The 15,308-nt window shown below is 41.3% G+C and overlaps 1 protein-coding gene across 3 annotated transcripts in view; it reads right to left on the reverse strand.

Annotated features, from left to right (window-relative positions):
- CSNK1G1 (casein kinase 1 gamma 1) overlaps positions 1-15,308 on the reverse strand; it is a 153,009-nt gene that overhangs the window by 79,188 nt on the left and 58,513 nt on the right. For all 3 annotated transcript variants that reach the window (XM_075006301.1, XM_075006299.1, XM_075006300.1), the window contains exons 2-3: positions 13,770-14,166; positions 1,459-1,499 (exon numbers count right to left, since the gene is read on the reverse strand). In XM_075006301.1, the coding sequence (XP_074862402.1) occupies positions 1,459-1,499; positions 13,770-13,947 (219 nt within the window). In that variant the 5' untranslated portion in view covers positions 13,948-14,166. The remainder of the gene's footprint in view (positions 1-1,458; positions 1,500-13,769; positions 14,167-15,308) is intronic.

The raw sequence follows: 15,308 nt of genomic DNA on the forward strand, positions 1-15,308 counted from the left end.
CCCTCCAATACTATAATGCATATGAAGTCTTTAGACAGCAGAAGGTCTACTTCTAGCTTGCAGGGACTGAACAGGTGATTCTCCTCTTTTATCTGACCTAAGCTCACCTGCCATGGGACTATCAGGAAAGTCCCTCTCTCAAACCAGTGCTGGCACACAACTGGATTCCAACTAGAAAATGAAGGGCTTATGTAGCAAGACATAGCCTGTTCTGTTCCACGCCTGGGCTGAATAGCCTAGACGAGGGTATTCTATCTGTCTCTTCCTAGACATTTAGTCATGGTTTAATCTCTGGATATTTAAGCAAAAGAGACTTGACCTCCGGGTACCCTTTTCCTACTAGGAAACAGAAGCAGGTTCACTGGGTTTGGAACAGCTTTTTGGCATTTCACATTCCAGCCACGATATTCTACCAATAGAAGGCGCGGTCTCCTGCTCCATTGAAGTCTGTGGACATTGGGGCCTAGAAAACTTGCAAGCTGAATTAACTACTCAGTTCCGCCCTTCCACTCAGAGATCACCATATTGCACCAGCATGGGGAAAACTTGTACAGCTACTGCCTGCAAAGGTTGTAAAATCCCATTTACAGTAAACTTTCATATCTGGCTGCCCTGGGACAGGGAGGCTGCCTGATAGTCAAATATTCTGGAGGAAAGAAAAACACTTGACTGGTACACCTAGCAATGCATAACACTAAAGTAAAACAAGATTAAACATTAAGAAACAAATATGTATGCAGAGTACTTTACTTACAAACAACAGCAGTATTGTACCCTGTAAACTTATACTGTATTTCTATTACTTTCACTGTACTGTATTTGAAGGTGGTTGAAGAAAGATAGGTCAGTGGCTTAAGCACTAGTCTGCTAAGCCCAGGGTTGTAAATTCAATCCTTGAGGAGGCCATTTAGGGATCTGGGGCAAATGGATTTAAAAGAAAAAAACCTGTCAGGGATGGCAATAGGTCCTGCTCTTCGGGCAGGCGACTGGACTCTACGACCTCTGAAGGCCGCTTCCAGCTCTATGAACTATTGCTCCACATATTTATTTTTTAAAACATAACTAAAATCTGTTTATGGTTAAGGTGCCGGTTATTGGAGAGTTCCAGATGACAGAATGCCAGTAAAAACACTTTACTATGCTATGGAGGCAAAAAAATCACGGACACAATCAGTTCTAAGGTGGGAACTTTTGAACATAGACATGATAACCCAAACAATCAGAACCATTCACTGGGCCCTACAGGATATCCCTATGCCACTGTTCCAGTTTAAGGAAGGTGCCAGAACTATGCTTTAAAATTCTTTAAGCATCCATTCTAATCGACAAGTCTTGTTCTCACGCAGCATACTACCCTAGCCTAGGATGAGCTCACTGCTGTTCAGCCACCAGAGTTCAGTAAAAATAAGTGTAAGTGAGACTTAAGTGCTGACAGCCAATGAATTAAGTTATACTCACCAGTTTGATCGCTACATATTCATTGGTATAGAGATTTTTCCCTGTGAAAAAGAAAAAGACTTTCAGTATCACAAGCATGACAGACAACAGTATTCCTAACCCAAGGAGTAATGCATGAACTGTAAGTGCAATGAGCTATTTAAATAATATAATGAACACACCAAAGAGAGGCATAAATTATTCATAATCCATATAGTAAGTACTGTAGCTCAACAAGCTACACTAGAAACAGTCTGGACTAAGTCAAGGCAGATAAAAATTGATAAAAAAAATTTCATTTTTTTATTTAAACTACAGGCTTCTTAGAAAATAGACCAATTTAAAATTAAAATAGAGGATTATGACAACCTACGTTAAACCCTAAACATACTATCATCTATTACAAATATTAACCAGTATATATCTGCTGCTGTTTTAAAAAGAGCCAAACCACTGAACTGCTGAAAGTCACTGGCTAAGCATCTAGAACCAGAATTTGTTGAAGAGCTAAACCACATTTACAGCAGTAGCCTCTTTGTAAGCACAAAGAATATTTTCTTGATTTCAGTTTATTTAACTAGCTTGTTCAATGTTAAGAGACCAGTGGGAGTTGAAAAAAGCAGAAAAGTTTGGCATCCTCTTCCAATCTAAGAATAAAGTAGATGTGAGACAGGACAGGCTAACTTAAATCAAGTACAATTCACTAATTCCAAATAATACTTTCCTGGTTTAATAAATAAGTTTTAAATGTAAAACTTGTTTTTACAACCTGATAAGTGTGTGAGATACTTAAGAAAAAAAATAAGTTTCTTTATTAGTTAAATACAACTATTTGAAAATATTGCAGAATGAATGACAAACAAAAAAATCAAGACCGTGGTATTCGGCATAATGGATGGTTCGAATACGAGAGGCAGACAGAGAATGGATAGATGATTTAGTAGATTGGTGCAGAGCTAGTCTACAGAAACTGAGCCACTCTGCACTGGACAGGGAAAGATGGAAGGAAATAGTGAGAGAGGCATCAGACACCAACGGGCGCTGAGCCTACAGTTGATGATGATGATGATTTTAAAAAACTGTGTATGCATTTAATTGCATTGGAATTTCCATCCAAACAGAGCTTGACAAATTTCAAGTAAAAAATTAACCTAATAATTAAGAAATGCATCAGTTAACTAAAGATGTAATAATTAGAAATCTAACCCTATCTAATTGCCTAAACACACTTGCATATTTGTGTTCTCCTGATTAGCCTACAGTAGCACCATATTTAGTCTAAAGTCTTTATTTTGGCTACGTTCACATTGCTCTGCAATGCAGATTATTTGAATACATACAGCAGAGCTCTCCAAGGATCTGCGCTTTAACTGCCCTATACGGACACTGCTGACACCCACTAAAAGATATCTACTCCATGTTAGCATATAGAGGATTACATTATTATAAAAACAGACTTTAGTCTGCGCCTGCAATACCTACAAAGCAAAATTAGATCAAATTTTTGGTGTGCTCTGCAATTCGCACCCAGACAGTCTGCACTGTGCCACACTGCACACAAGCCTTAAACTGAAAAGCCCATGTTTTGATTGTTACCAACTGATGAAAAAATCAACCTCTCTTTAGAAAGATAACTTTAGCATAAATACTAAGCACAAGTCAATTATTTAAAGTGGTCATTTAAATAAATTCACCCTGCAGTAATTAGCAAGGTAACAAAGTTTTGCAGCTGAGTACCTACACTGGTTGATTCATTGTGTAGTGTACACATTCAGTACATGTTTCCTGAACATTTTATGCTTTTTTGTGCGTATCATGCCCAAAAGGTATATGTGAGGCACCTTTCTATCGTTCGTTACAAATGAATTTGCAGAACAAGAAACCAAGAGAAGCTCCTAAATCTTACTGCTTTGAAAATTAAGTTTCCTGTAGGAACATGAATCAGGCGAGAAGCAGGAAGTTGCTTTACTGGTTTTCAGTGCTGAGGCCCTATAATAGAGGTGCAGATACATAATAATGTGACCAGCATACTGCTTTTACTCCTAGCGCACTGCATTAGCACAGCATTCACACAGATGTATTCTCTGTACTTTAACACAAAGACTATCCGTAGAATCTGGACTAATCAATAGAACTCTGATGTTTGCAAAATGAAAGTGTTATTGAATTGATGCACCAACTGCACCAGTGAACTATTACAAACTAGGAGGTAATGAAGAAAAATAAGTGCATGCACTACTACCTTAGATGTAAAAAAAACTTCTCAAAACATGGGGTGCATATCAGTTTTGTTTTTTTTTTTGTTTTTTTAAGAGTTTTCAGAACAAAATTGTTCCCATTTTACAGACAGGGAAACTGGAGCATTGGATGGCAGGGTGGATAAAAATCAATTTAAAGAAATGAAAGCCCCACTGCCTTGTGGGTTATCCTGGGAAGGAGCAAGGCTAAGGGAGTAAACTCTGACAGAAAATCCGGAGGGGAGTCCTAAGGCGGTTCTGTGCCAACTTCTGGCATTGACCCGGCAATTCCTGCAGCTGAGCTGGTACTAGACGTAGAGGTTATCCTCTCCTTTGGACTATATCAGTAAAGCCAAGAGGGGGACACTGGCATCTGGGCAGCCCAGGATCCCAAAAAAAATTGCCCAGGCTCGCGTCTGGAGAGGTACTCCAGCATCGCTTAATAGTGTTGAACCAACCCAGGAGGTAACAGATACCGGTTATAAGCTCTTCGCCAATCGAGCAAGAGAACGAGCGCCAGGGGTTGCCTTCGACGGTGGGAGAGATCATCGCATCTCATTGGACAGTCACCGCCCGCCTCAAGCTGGGCAGCCCCCAGTCAGTAGGGTACTGTCCCGCCACAGTTCACCTGCCTCACTGGGTGCGTGAGGCTTAAGGTTCCCAAACCTGACAAGTGACTGAAATTTGAGCACCAGACAAACCAATAAGAAAATAAACAAGAAAAGGAAACCAGAAAAGTTTTAAGCTTGCTTGCTGGAACGTACGGACCATGCTGACCGGTTTGACTGAAGATTTTAGGACATCAGCGACACCCGAAAGACCGCTGTCATCAATGAGGAACTGAAGAGGCTCCAAGTTGACATTGCTGCTCTGCAAGAAGACGCGACTCGCAGATTCGGGATCTCTAAAGGAAAAAGGACCACCTTTTTCTGGCAGGGTAAAGCCCAAGAAGAACCCAGGGATCACAGCACTGGCTTTGCCATCAGAAACACCCTTCTACAAATGGTGGAATTAGTTACGGGCAGATCACAAAGACTCCTTCAGGTCATACTTCAAAACTTGCGCTGGTCCTGTCCACCTGATCAGCGCTTATGCATCAACCCTGTATGCAGCACCAGAAGTAAAAGACAAGTTCTATGACGTGCTTAGTGCTGCCATAGCGCAAATACTTGCTCGCGAACAACTGTACATTTTGGACGACTTCAATGCAAGAGTTGGAGCTGATCGTGACTCATGGCCTTCCTGCTTAGGCCACTTTGGTGTGGGAAAAGTGAATGAAAACGGACAGCGTCTTCTTGAACTTTGCACGTACCACAGCCTGTGCATCAAACACATTTTTCCAAACCAAGCCACAACACAGTGTGTCATGGAGACACCCACGCTCGAAACACTGGCATCAACTAGACATGGTCAGCACTAGATGTGATAACCTCAAAAACGTCCTTCTGACACACAGCTATCATAGTGCCGACTGCGATACAGATCACTTGCTAGTTTGCTCCAAACTCAAGGTGAGACCCAAGAAGCTGTACCACTCTAAACCAACTGGAAAGACCCGCATTGATGCCAGAAAGACAGCAAACTCAAGAGAGAGCCGAAAAGTTCAGAGAGACCCTCGAGGAGAATCTGCGCAGGAGCCCCGGGGGTGCCAACGTGACATCCAGATGGCAGCATCTGAAGGATACAATTTACAACACGGCCTTGTTGGTGTTTGGAAGAAGAGCTAGAAACACAAAATGACTCGTTCAAAGCTAACTCCGATGAGATGATTCCAGCCATCGAAAAGAAGTGCACTGCACTCCTAGAGCACAAACGCTCTGCAAGCACTCAGAGCAGCCAGAAGAACAGTACAGCAGACGGCCAGGCGCTGTGCCAAGAACTACTGGCTCGAGCTATGCAGCAGCATCCAGGCCAGTGCTGACTCTGGTAATCTCAGGGGAACGTACGAGGGCATAAAGAAGGCATTGGGACCCACCCAGAACAAGATGGCACCTCTGAAATCCAAATCTGGTGAAGTCATCACTGACAAAGCCAAACAGATGGAGCTCTGGGTCGAGCACTACTCCGAGCTGTACTCACGCGAGAACATTGTGGTTGATACAGTCCTCGATGCCGTCGAGCTCCTACCAGTAATGGACGAACTGGATCAGGAACCAACTGTGGACGAACTGAAGAAAGCCATCGACAGCATTGCAGTAGGAAAGGCCCCAGGCCAGGATGGTATACCACCAGAGGTAACCAAGTGTGCCACGGACACCCTCCTGGAACCCCTACATGAGCTACTGTGCCTGTGATGGAGAGAGGGAGAGGTTCCACAGGATATGCGCAACACTAACACTGTAACCTTGTATAAGAACAAAGGAGACAGAAGCGACTGCAACAAATACCGTGGAATCTCCCTCCTAAGCATCACTGGTAAACTGTTCGCTCCCGTCATCCTCAGCAGACTCCAGAAGATTGCTGAGAGAGTGTATCCTGAATCACAGTGCGGATTCCGCGCAGAGAGATCTACCATTGACATGGTCTTCTCTCTGAGGCAGCTGCAGCAGAAATGCAGGGAGCAGAGGAAGCCACTCTATATTGCGTTCATCGACCTGACCGAGGCCTTCGACTTGGTCAGCAGGGATGGACTGTTCAAACTGCTCCACAAGATTGGCTGTCCACCACGGTTACTCAAGATGATCCAGTCTTTCCACGAAGACATGAGAGGAACCATCCGATATGACGGTACATTATAGGATGTTTTCAGCATCAGGAGCGGCGTCAAACAAGGATACGTCTTGCTCCAACATTGTTCGGGATCTTCTTCGCACTCCTCCTGAAGCATGCCTTTGGATCTTCAACAGAGGAAATCTTTTTGCACACAAGATCTGATGGGAAACTGTTTAATCTTGCAAGGCTGAAAGCTAAATCTAAGGTGCGGAAAGTCCTCATCAGAGATATGCTCTTCGTGGATGATGCTGCTGTAGTGTCACATACAGAAGACCAGCTTCAGAAACTGCTCGATTGGTTCTCCAAAGCATGCAAGGACTTCAGGCTTTCGATCAGCCTAAAGAAGACAAACGTACTTGCTCAGGACATTGCTGATTCTCCATCAATCAGCATTGACAACTATATATTAGAGATTGTCCATGAGTTCGTTTACCTCGGGTCCACCATCACTGACACCCTGTCATTGGAGTCTGAGCTGAATAGGAGGATCGGAAAAGCAGCCACAACTCTGTCCAGACTCAGTGAGAGTGTGGAATAACATCAAGTTGTACACCCACAACAAAATACGTGTCTACAGAGTCTGCATCCTCAGCACCCTCCTTTATGGCAGCGAGTCTTGGACACTGTACGCCCGCCAGGAAAAGAGGCTGAACGTCTTCCACTTACGCCGCCTCAGGCGCATCCTTGGAATATCGTGGAAGGACAGAATTACCAACACCGCCGTCCTCGAGCAACCTGGAATCCCAACCATGCACACCCTCCTCAGGCAGCGGCGGCTCCGCTGGCTTGGCCACGTCCACAGGATGAATGATGGAAGGATCCCAAAAGACATCCTGTATGGTGAGCTAGCCTCTGGCAAAAGACCTCCCAGACGCCTCCAATTGCACTACAAAGATGTCTACCTCCCGAGGTCCCTCCTGCGAACATCGAGCTGGACAGCTGGGAGGAGCTGGCAGACGATCGCAGCAGATGGAGGCAGGGACTACATAAGTGCCTTCAGAAGGGTGAGATGAGGATCAGACAGATAGAGGAGAAGCAAGCCCACAGAAAACACAGTAAGGACCTGCCAGACACCCATTACACATTCAACAGATGCAAGGACTGTCACTCTCGTGTGGGCCTTCACAGTCACAGTCGATGCTGCAAATGATGATTCCAAATGGAACTACGAAGGGCACGATCCATAGTCTACGTAGACTGAAGGATGCCTACATTGAAAGAAATGAAAACCTGATTTTTTATTTTTAAAGTCAATAAAATAGTAAATTACTCATTTTAAAATAGCTACAATTAAATCTCAGTAAAAAATATTACACATTCGGCTATTAGCCAGGAGAGGCAGGGATGGTGTCCTGGCATCTGTTTACCAAAAGATAGGAATGGGTGATAGAGGATGGATCTCTTGATTACCTATCCTGCTCATCCTCTTTGAGACCCCTGGCATGGGCCATTAGGTTTTATTTATGAGCTATAAGAACACAAAGAAACAAGCTAAGAAATGGGTAAAATAGCAAACACATCCCACTCCCAAAGCTTCAGAAAAGGGCAAACAGTGAAAAACCAACACTCAACGTCCAAGAAACAAAGGTGGAGAAAAGAAATTAAGAGCACTCTCTCAGTTCAAGTTTTCCGATCTAACTTCTACCAGGCAGAGGTCGAGTTGAGTGTGCTAGTTGGTTTGAACAATAAACATAATTTTCACAATAATGTAGCTAGTTCGCTAGACAATGTGGCTCTATAGCAACACCCTGGAACAGCACCCTACAGGAATCTCAGCACCCTCCCTTCCAGAACATCTGAACATTAATATGTAACACTAGTATATGAAGAATAATGTTTTAACTCCTGATACTGCAAATACTTAACCACATGCTTAACATTTCAATGTGAATAGTCAAGGGATCCTCTAAGGAAAGTTGCATATGTGCACACATGTTCATGAGTTAGCATTTTAATGTTTAATATTTTGTTTTATGCATATAGCAGTTTGTAAAATTGAGATACTCTTATCAATAGTGGCATTTGAAAAACAAACAGTTACATACATTTTTAGTTACGTAAATTTTAAAAGGTGCATTAGCGCAGATTTTCAAATCACTTTTAGAGCTCCATGACCTAGTTTTAAAAAATTATTATTCAATAGTTTTCATTTAAATAGCTCCATTTTCATTTTCTCAGGGCTGGCAGAATACAATTATTTCTTGTATCTGGAATAGTATGAAGGCAGGAGAAGCCAAGAAATCAGAAGAGAGAGACAAGCTTCTCTCTCAAGACTGAATGAATTACTACCTAAATCAGATAACTTCAGGATGCAACAGAGAAACTTGACAGGAAGGAATTCTTAGAATGAAGCCATGAAGCTCATCAGAGAGACTTGGACTGAAATCACTGAACTGAAAAAAGTACAATTAGGATAATGGTTGTAGATTAGTTGATTTTCATAGTTTTTGCAAAGTTTTAATATTTAATAAAAAAATTAGTTATTGATTCCCAAAGTCTGAATACCGAGACCAGCTGGTATTCACCCCTGCCTACGTCTACACTTGCATTCCTCTTTCGAAAGAGGAATGCAAATGAGGGAAATAAAAAATGCAAAGAGGCACTGATTTACATATCTTGGGCTTCATTTGCATCTTCTCTTTTCTGAAGACATTCTTTCAAAAGAAAAAAAGCAGAGTAGACTTGGCCCTTTCGAAAATAAACCCCATCTTCGAAAGAACCCTTCTTCCTATGTTGTTTCAAGAAGGGTTCTTTCGAAGATGGGGTTTATTTTCGGAACAGCCCTGTCTACACTGCTTTTTTTCTTTTGATCGAATGTCTTCCAAAGAGATTATGCATATGAATTATACATAGGTAAATCAGTTCCTCATTTGCATTTTTGATTTCCGTCATTTGCGTTCTTCTTGCAAAATAGGAATGCAAGTGTAAACATAGCCCAAAAGTTCTGAGGGAACTCAAAAGTGAAATGTAGAGCTACTGTGTGTTTGCTAATATATCACTTAAGTCAGCCTCTTTTTCTCATGCCTGGAAGATGGCTAATGTAATGCAGATGTTTAAAAAAGACTCCAGAGGTGATCCTGGCAATTACAAGCCAATAAGTCTAATTTCAGTGTCAGGCAAACCGGTTAAAATAGTAAAAACTAAAATTTTCAGGCACAGAAACATGATCAGTTGGAAGAGTCAACATGGTTTTTGTAAAAGAAATCGTGCCTCAATTTTTTATGACTTTTGCATGGGGTCAACAAGAATGTGCAAAAGGGTGATCCAGTGGACACAGTATACTTCTCTTCATAAGTCAGTCTCCGAACCAGGGGTCAGCAACCTTTCCGAGGCAGAGTGCCAAAATTTGACCTTTTGTCCTCTATGTGTGTCCCAAGTGCTACTGATTACTTTTTAAAGGCACTAACAGTCCTACTTCCAACAGCTTCATGAATAAAGATGCAGAACTTAACTGTTTTAGTGGTGGTTGGTAGCATTAGCTGGTTTTCTGTAAATCCACAGGAGGCATGGCAAGTTTCCAGTGTATGTGGGAGGAGGAGCGGGGCTGAGCTCCCAGCTCATGTGCCAACAGAGGTGGGGGAATTGGCTTGCATGCCACTCTTGGCATGTGTGCTGGGGGTTGCCGACCCCTGATCTAGACTTTGGTGTGCAGGCAGATTTCCTAACAGTGTAATTGAGTAATATCTGTATCCAAGCAGTACCTGTTCTTCCAGAAAGCAGATTATAAAAAGAAGAATTTCTTGTTGATCATACTTTTGCCAGACCAATGTATCTGAGGCCATTAAAGAAAAACAAAGTGCTCTTTAGGGAGTCCCTCTCCTCTCCCTTACCATCTTCCTTATACTTCCAGAATGACTACGATGTTCACCGGGTTCTCTAGCCAGGGTTTAGAAATTTTGTAGGAAATTAAGCTTCCATATTAGGCCTCTAGATTTAAAAAAAAACAAAACAAACAAAAAAAACAAAACAAAACCAACTCATCTAGTCTTTAAGGCTTCTCCGTTGACCAAGATCACAGACTCATCAGTAGTTAGCTAAACGTCAATGTACCCAGGTAGGGTTTCTTTAGAGTTGATCACACTACTGAATGTTGTAATAAGTAAAGACTCCTTCTGTGTGGGAGATTGGAGAGCTCTGCCTTAATGAGGTGAACCCCAAAACAGCGATAGAGCTGTGATGCCTTCTAAACTGATAAACCAAAAATTAGATCCAGGGCATAATCAGCTGCATGTATTGGACCAGAGAGGACCTGTGAGGGAGCAGGAGTTTAAATCTGCAGCCCAGCCAGCATAAATGAAGTCTGCCAGGACAATAACTATTTCATCACAGTTGTCAATAGTTCATCAGGAAACTTCTTTTTTAAATCTTTAGCCTCTGTGGAGATATGTCAATGAGCATAAAATCCAGGTTAGCTACAGCTCTGGCTTCTGTTACCACAACATATGAATTCACATGAACTTGTCTTACCCAAGACATTTCATGAGGACTTGATGTTTGAACAAGAGAGATGTGCCTTGTCCTGCCTGAGAGTGTGATGGGCTGAATATCCTGGGGGGGTGGGGGAGGGCGGCATTCAGGTTCCACTTTGCTTCCACTGACAATGGCAGAGAACAGGACTAGCTGATTCCCAATACTGTGTGCAGGAGTCCACAAGAAAGGAGCCATTAAGTTTTGCATGCTGCTTACTCACTAGCCACCAGATCATCTTGTTGCTCTCCCCTCTCTCCTTTTTCCTCCTTCCCCTGCCTCTCTCTTGTTTGTCCATGACCCTCATTTGTTGCATCACATCCCATTTACATTGTAGAGCAGGAATGGTTAGCTTAAGACATTTTAAGGTGCTCATAAATAGTAACATGATTTTCTAAATCCTAAATTTAGCTTTGCAAGTTCTCTTCTATCTGGCAAAGGATCTGTGATCTGACAAACATGAAAAGCCCTGGAATTAGTCATGTCTGAACTAATCAGGTTCCTAAAGTACTTATCTTCTGATTCCATTCATTTCAAGGCTATTAATTTTTTCCAGTTTAAAACACAAACAAAAAAACCCACTGTGGATGAGGTTAAGCTGACAAAGCTCTTAAACACCTCAAGAATCATCCTCCTGATATGGAAGTGCTAGTTAGTTCTTTCCCCATCACTTACCCCCAAAATGGGAACTCCAGTGTAATTCTTGACCCTAAGCTTATCATCATCATTTTGGTATTTTCATTATACGCCACTAACTACAAAAATTTCATGCATCACTGACTAGTTTACATTTCAACCCAGGTTATGAAGTTCTGGTGCAGGACTCTCTGGTCCAGCAACATCTGTGGTCCAAGGTTGCTAGTGGTAGGGGAGCCTGTCCAGCTGACTGGCAGCCCCTGAGCTGCCAGGACAGCAGCAGCAGGTGGAGCCCAAAGGGTCTGGTGGCCAAAGAGGGGGGCCCAGCAGGAAGACAGGTCCCCTTCCTCCCTCTCCTCTGACCCCCAAACCCAGAGGCCTGACCCAGCAAACTCCCTTGTTCAGGACTGGTCATGTCCCAAAGGTGTCCAACAGGGAGGTCCAACCTGCACTAACTTTCTTAGTCACACACTTTAAACAGGGAATTACATTCACACAACCCACTTCTTGTGGAAATGCATTTCTTAACCTCAAGTAAAATTACACCATTTTACCAGGCCACTGAAGGGGAACTGTCCAAATTATAAGCCTGGAGATTCAAAAGGCATCAGCATTAAAAATAAATGAAAGTGTATTATATGTACAAACCCACAAGCCAAGGAAGAAAGAATGAAAGCTAATTTCTTTGAGAGAAGAGACTAATGCTAGCCACTTGAGAAATCAGCATATCATTTTAGTTTCTCAGCTGGAAAGAAGCCTGCCTTTAATAAAGCTACACCTAACCACTTGTCAGAGCTCATATTCTAAGTGTCCTCAACATCTCAAAGTGAAAATCCCACTGCACTTGAGTGGTGATTCTGCAGGTCAACACTAATATGTGCTACTGGACAGGACTTCAAATATTTCAATGAGTCTATGAACCTTTGTAATCTATTGGTGATCAGATAGCATCTCTAAGTACAAAACAGAGTTTGTAGTAAATATCAAACTGTAAGTCAGTCCTCCAATACCAAACCTAGGATAGTTGGGAAATGCCATGGAGGGTACTTATTCAGCTTCTTAAAGCACATAGCACCGATGAACCTCCTCTTCTAGTCCAAGCAAAGACACCAACTAGTTCCACAAGGAGCTACATCCAGGCTACCTTGGCTCAAAGAACCACATATGCTTTGAAGTAAGGAACAGAGTTGTATAGCTCCAAGGAGGCTAGGAGTATCTCAACATTAACATCTTAAGCATATATGTAAATATTTTGCTTTAAAAACAAACAGACAGAGTGGATCTTTATCTTTTATCTAACTTTTGTTGGTAAGAGATTCTTATAGTATGTCTAATATCCAGGGCCAGCGAGGTTACAACAACATTGCTTTAAAACAATAGTTTTAAGTGATCTTCAAGGGTTAGCACTCTTTGTCCAACTGCCTTCAAATGATTCTCCATCCTACGAACAGAAAAAGCTAATGCATCCAGAAGCAAACCAAGCATACCATGAATACTCCTTTCACACAGTTAGTAAGAAAGCAAGAACAATTATGCAAATTTTTCAGAAAGACTGCAAGCTAATATTCAGCTAGTATAGAAAAACCACCATTGGAACAGAATCAAAAGCAAAAGGGATGCACAGAACAAGAAGCAAAAAGATATTTTTCATTCTGACATATGCAAGAATAATTTCAATAAGTTACAAGTTACTTGGATCTCCAAAGCATAATAAAAGAAACTATTTGGAGAGAAATGCAAAGATATTATCAAAGTTTTCCTTCTTACATACATCTTTTATTGAACACATTCTTTGCCTCAGATGAAATTTACTTTTAACAAGAGCAAGCATGTTAACACCAAGTTTCTTGTGTTGCTAAATGACTCAGTAAAAACACTGTTCAGAATAGGGAAGATGGATTTTAAGGGTAAGTGTACAATAGATAAGCTTTAATAAACCTTAAACAAGGTTTGTCAGGGAGCTTTCAGAACTCACATCTTTTGATCATACAGACTTGCAACTCCAAAATTTGAACAAATCTATTTCACTACATATTTGAATATTCAGAGAAAAAAAAATCTGTAGTTGCAAGAGAAAATGTAGCTTGTAAAAAATCACTACTTTCTATCATTTGACCTGCATCAGCTTCTGTAGAATCAGAATGATTTAAAACTAGAGTAAATTATTTAAATTTAAGAGCACATAACTATCCATTACTTTCAGTTTTAAGATTTTAAGCACACCAATCATGATGTACAAGCTTCTGTAGTATAATCCACTAAAAACAGATACATTCTTACCTAGTCTGAGCTCACCAAAGTTCCCACACCCTATCTTCTTGCCCACTCTAAAATTGGGTCCCACCATAAGAACACCAGAAGACGGAGCTGAACTTGGTCGAGAACCATGCCCACTCCTTCCTTGCATTCCTTTTGTTGTCCGCGGCCTTTCATCCTTCTCCCTGTTTGAATGGTCCATGATCTTTCAACATAAAATCTCTGCCAGTAAACCAGCAGAACTGGAGTACGCACTCCTCTTCTTAGAATAAAAATATATCCAAAAGTATCACTGAGTCAGGTTACTAAAGAAGTCACAGAACCATGAATTTCTTTTGGCACCATCTCCAGGCTTCTAATGTATCTCCACAGTGCCCGATTACTCTTCTGGAGAGCTCAGTAAACAAAGATCTTTTAGAATCTGCAAAGAAAAAAAAAGAAATGAGATTGCAAGTATAAAATCAATTAATGTTTCATATTAAGAAAATACCAACCGCTAACGAGACATGGACAATTTCCCAAGATCAACTCTTTTGAATTCATATAAATTAACAACTTGTCATCTTCACTAGACTTCTACATCGAGCCTCAGTAGCAACACCATATTGAGATGTTGGGCAGATACTGATTGTCCACTCTATTTACCATGCAAAGCAAAGCTGCTAAAATAGAATATGAAGATTTAAACCAAAATTACTAAAAATAAGCTTAAGACCAGTTTGCTATTGCTAACAAGGAACATAAGTTATACATAATACAATAGCACATCTTTAAAGCAATACTGTTTGTACATTTCTTTTGAATTACTTCATGTAACACTGTAAAGAGTATCTAATGACACTTATTTATGAAGTGCTTTGAGATCCTCAGATAAAAACTGCTAAATAAAAAATAAGATGCTTACAAAGTTATATGTATTCACCACAGTATAAAACCATATCTGCCTTCACCATTTAAATGCTTTAATACAAATTTAAATACAACAGAACCCAGGAAAATTACACAAGTGCCTGGGACTCATTACTAATGACAAACACGGACACTAGTAAGGCTAGCTCAGCATAAAATTATTACATTGCATAATAGTAGATGTACAATGAATAAATTACATAATTACTATTTGTAGTATCAAAACCTGAAAAGAAGATGGGTTATTTTGAAACTAGAGAGCCTACAGGACAGCATGTTTACATTTTTATGTCTATGTGGGGTGAGAGACATTTTATGCATGACTAATAAGCGCACATAGCTTTAGAGTGTAAGGCCAGAAAGGATTGTTAGATCATCTAGCCCAGTCATTCTCCAAAACTTCATAGCACTGGAATCCATTTCTGCCAACAAATATTGCTTCACAGCCCCAGTTGGGGAGAGAAAAGCCTGAGCTCAACTACCCCAGGATGGGAGGGAATCAAAGCCAAGGGCTTTAGATCTAGGCCAGTGGCCTGTAACCTGAACCCCAATGCATGGGGCTGAAGAGCTCAAGCTTTGACTTTGTCTCCAGCCCCAAAGCCCAGCAAGGCTTATATGAGTCCCAAAGAACCCACTAAAAGGGGGCCCAAACCC

The sequence above is a fragment of the Carettochelys insculpta genome, chromosome 12 (genome assembly GCF_033958435.1).
Source record: "Carettochelys insculpta isolate YL-2023 chromosome 12, ASM3395843v1, whole genome shotgun sequence".
Lineage (NCBI taxonomy): Eukaryota > Metazoa > Chordata > Testudines > Carettochelyidae > Carettochelys > Carettochelys insculpta.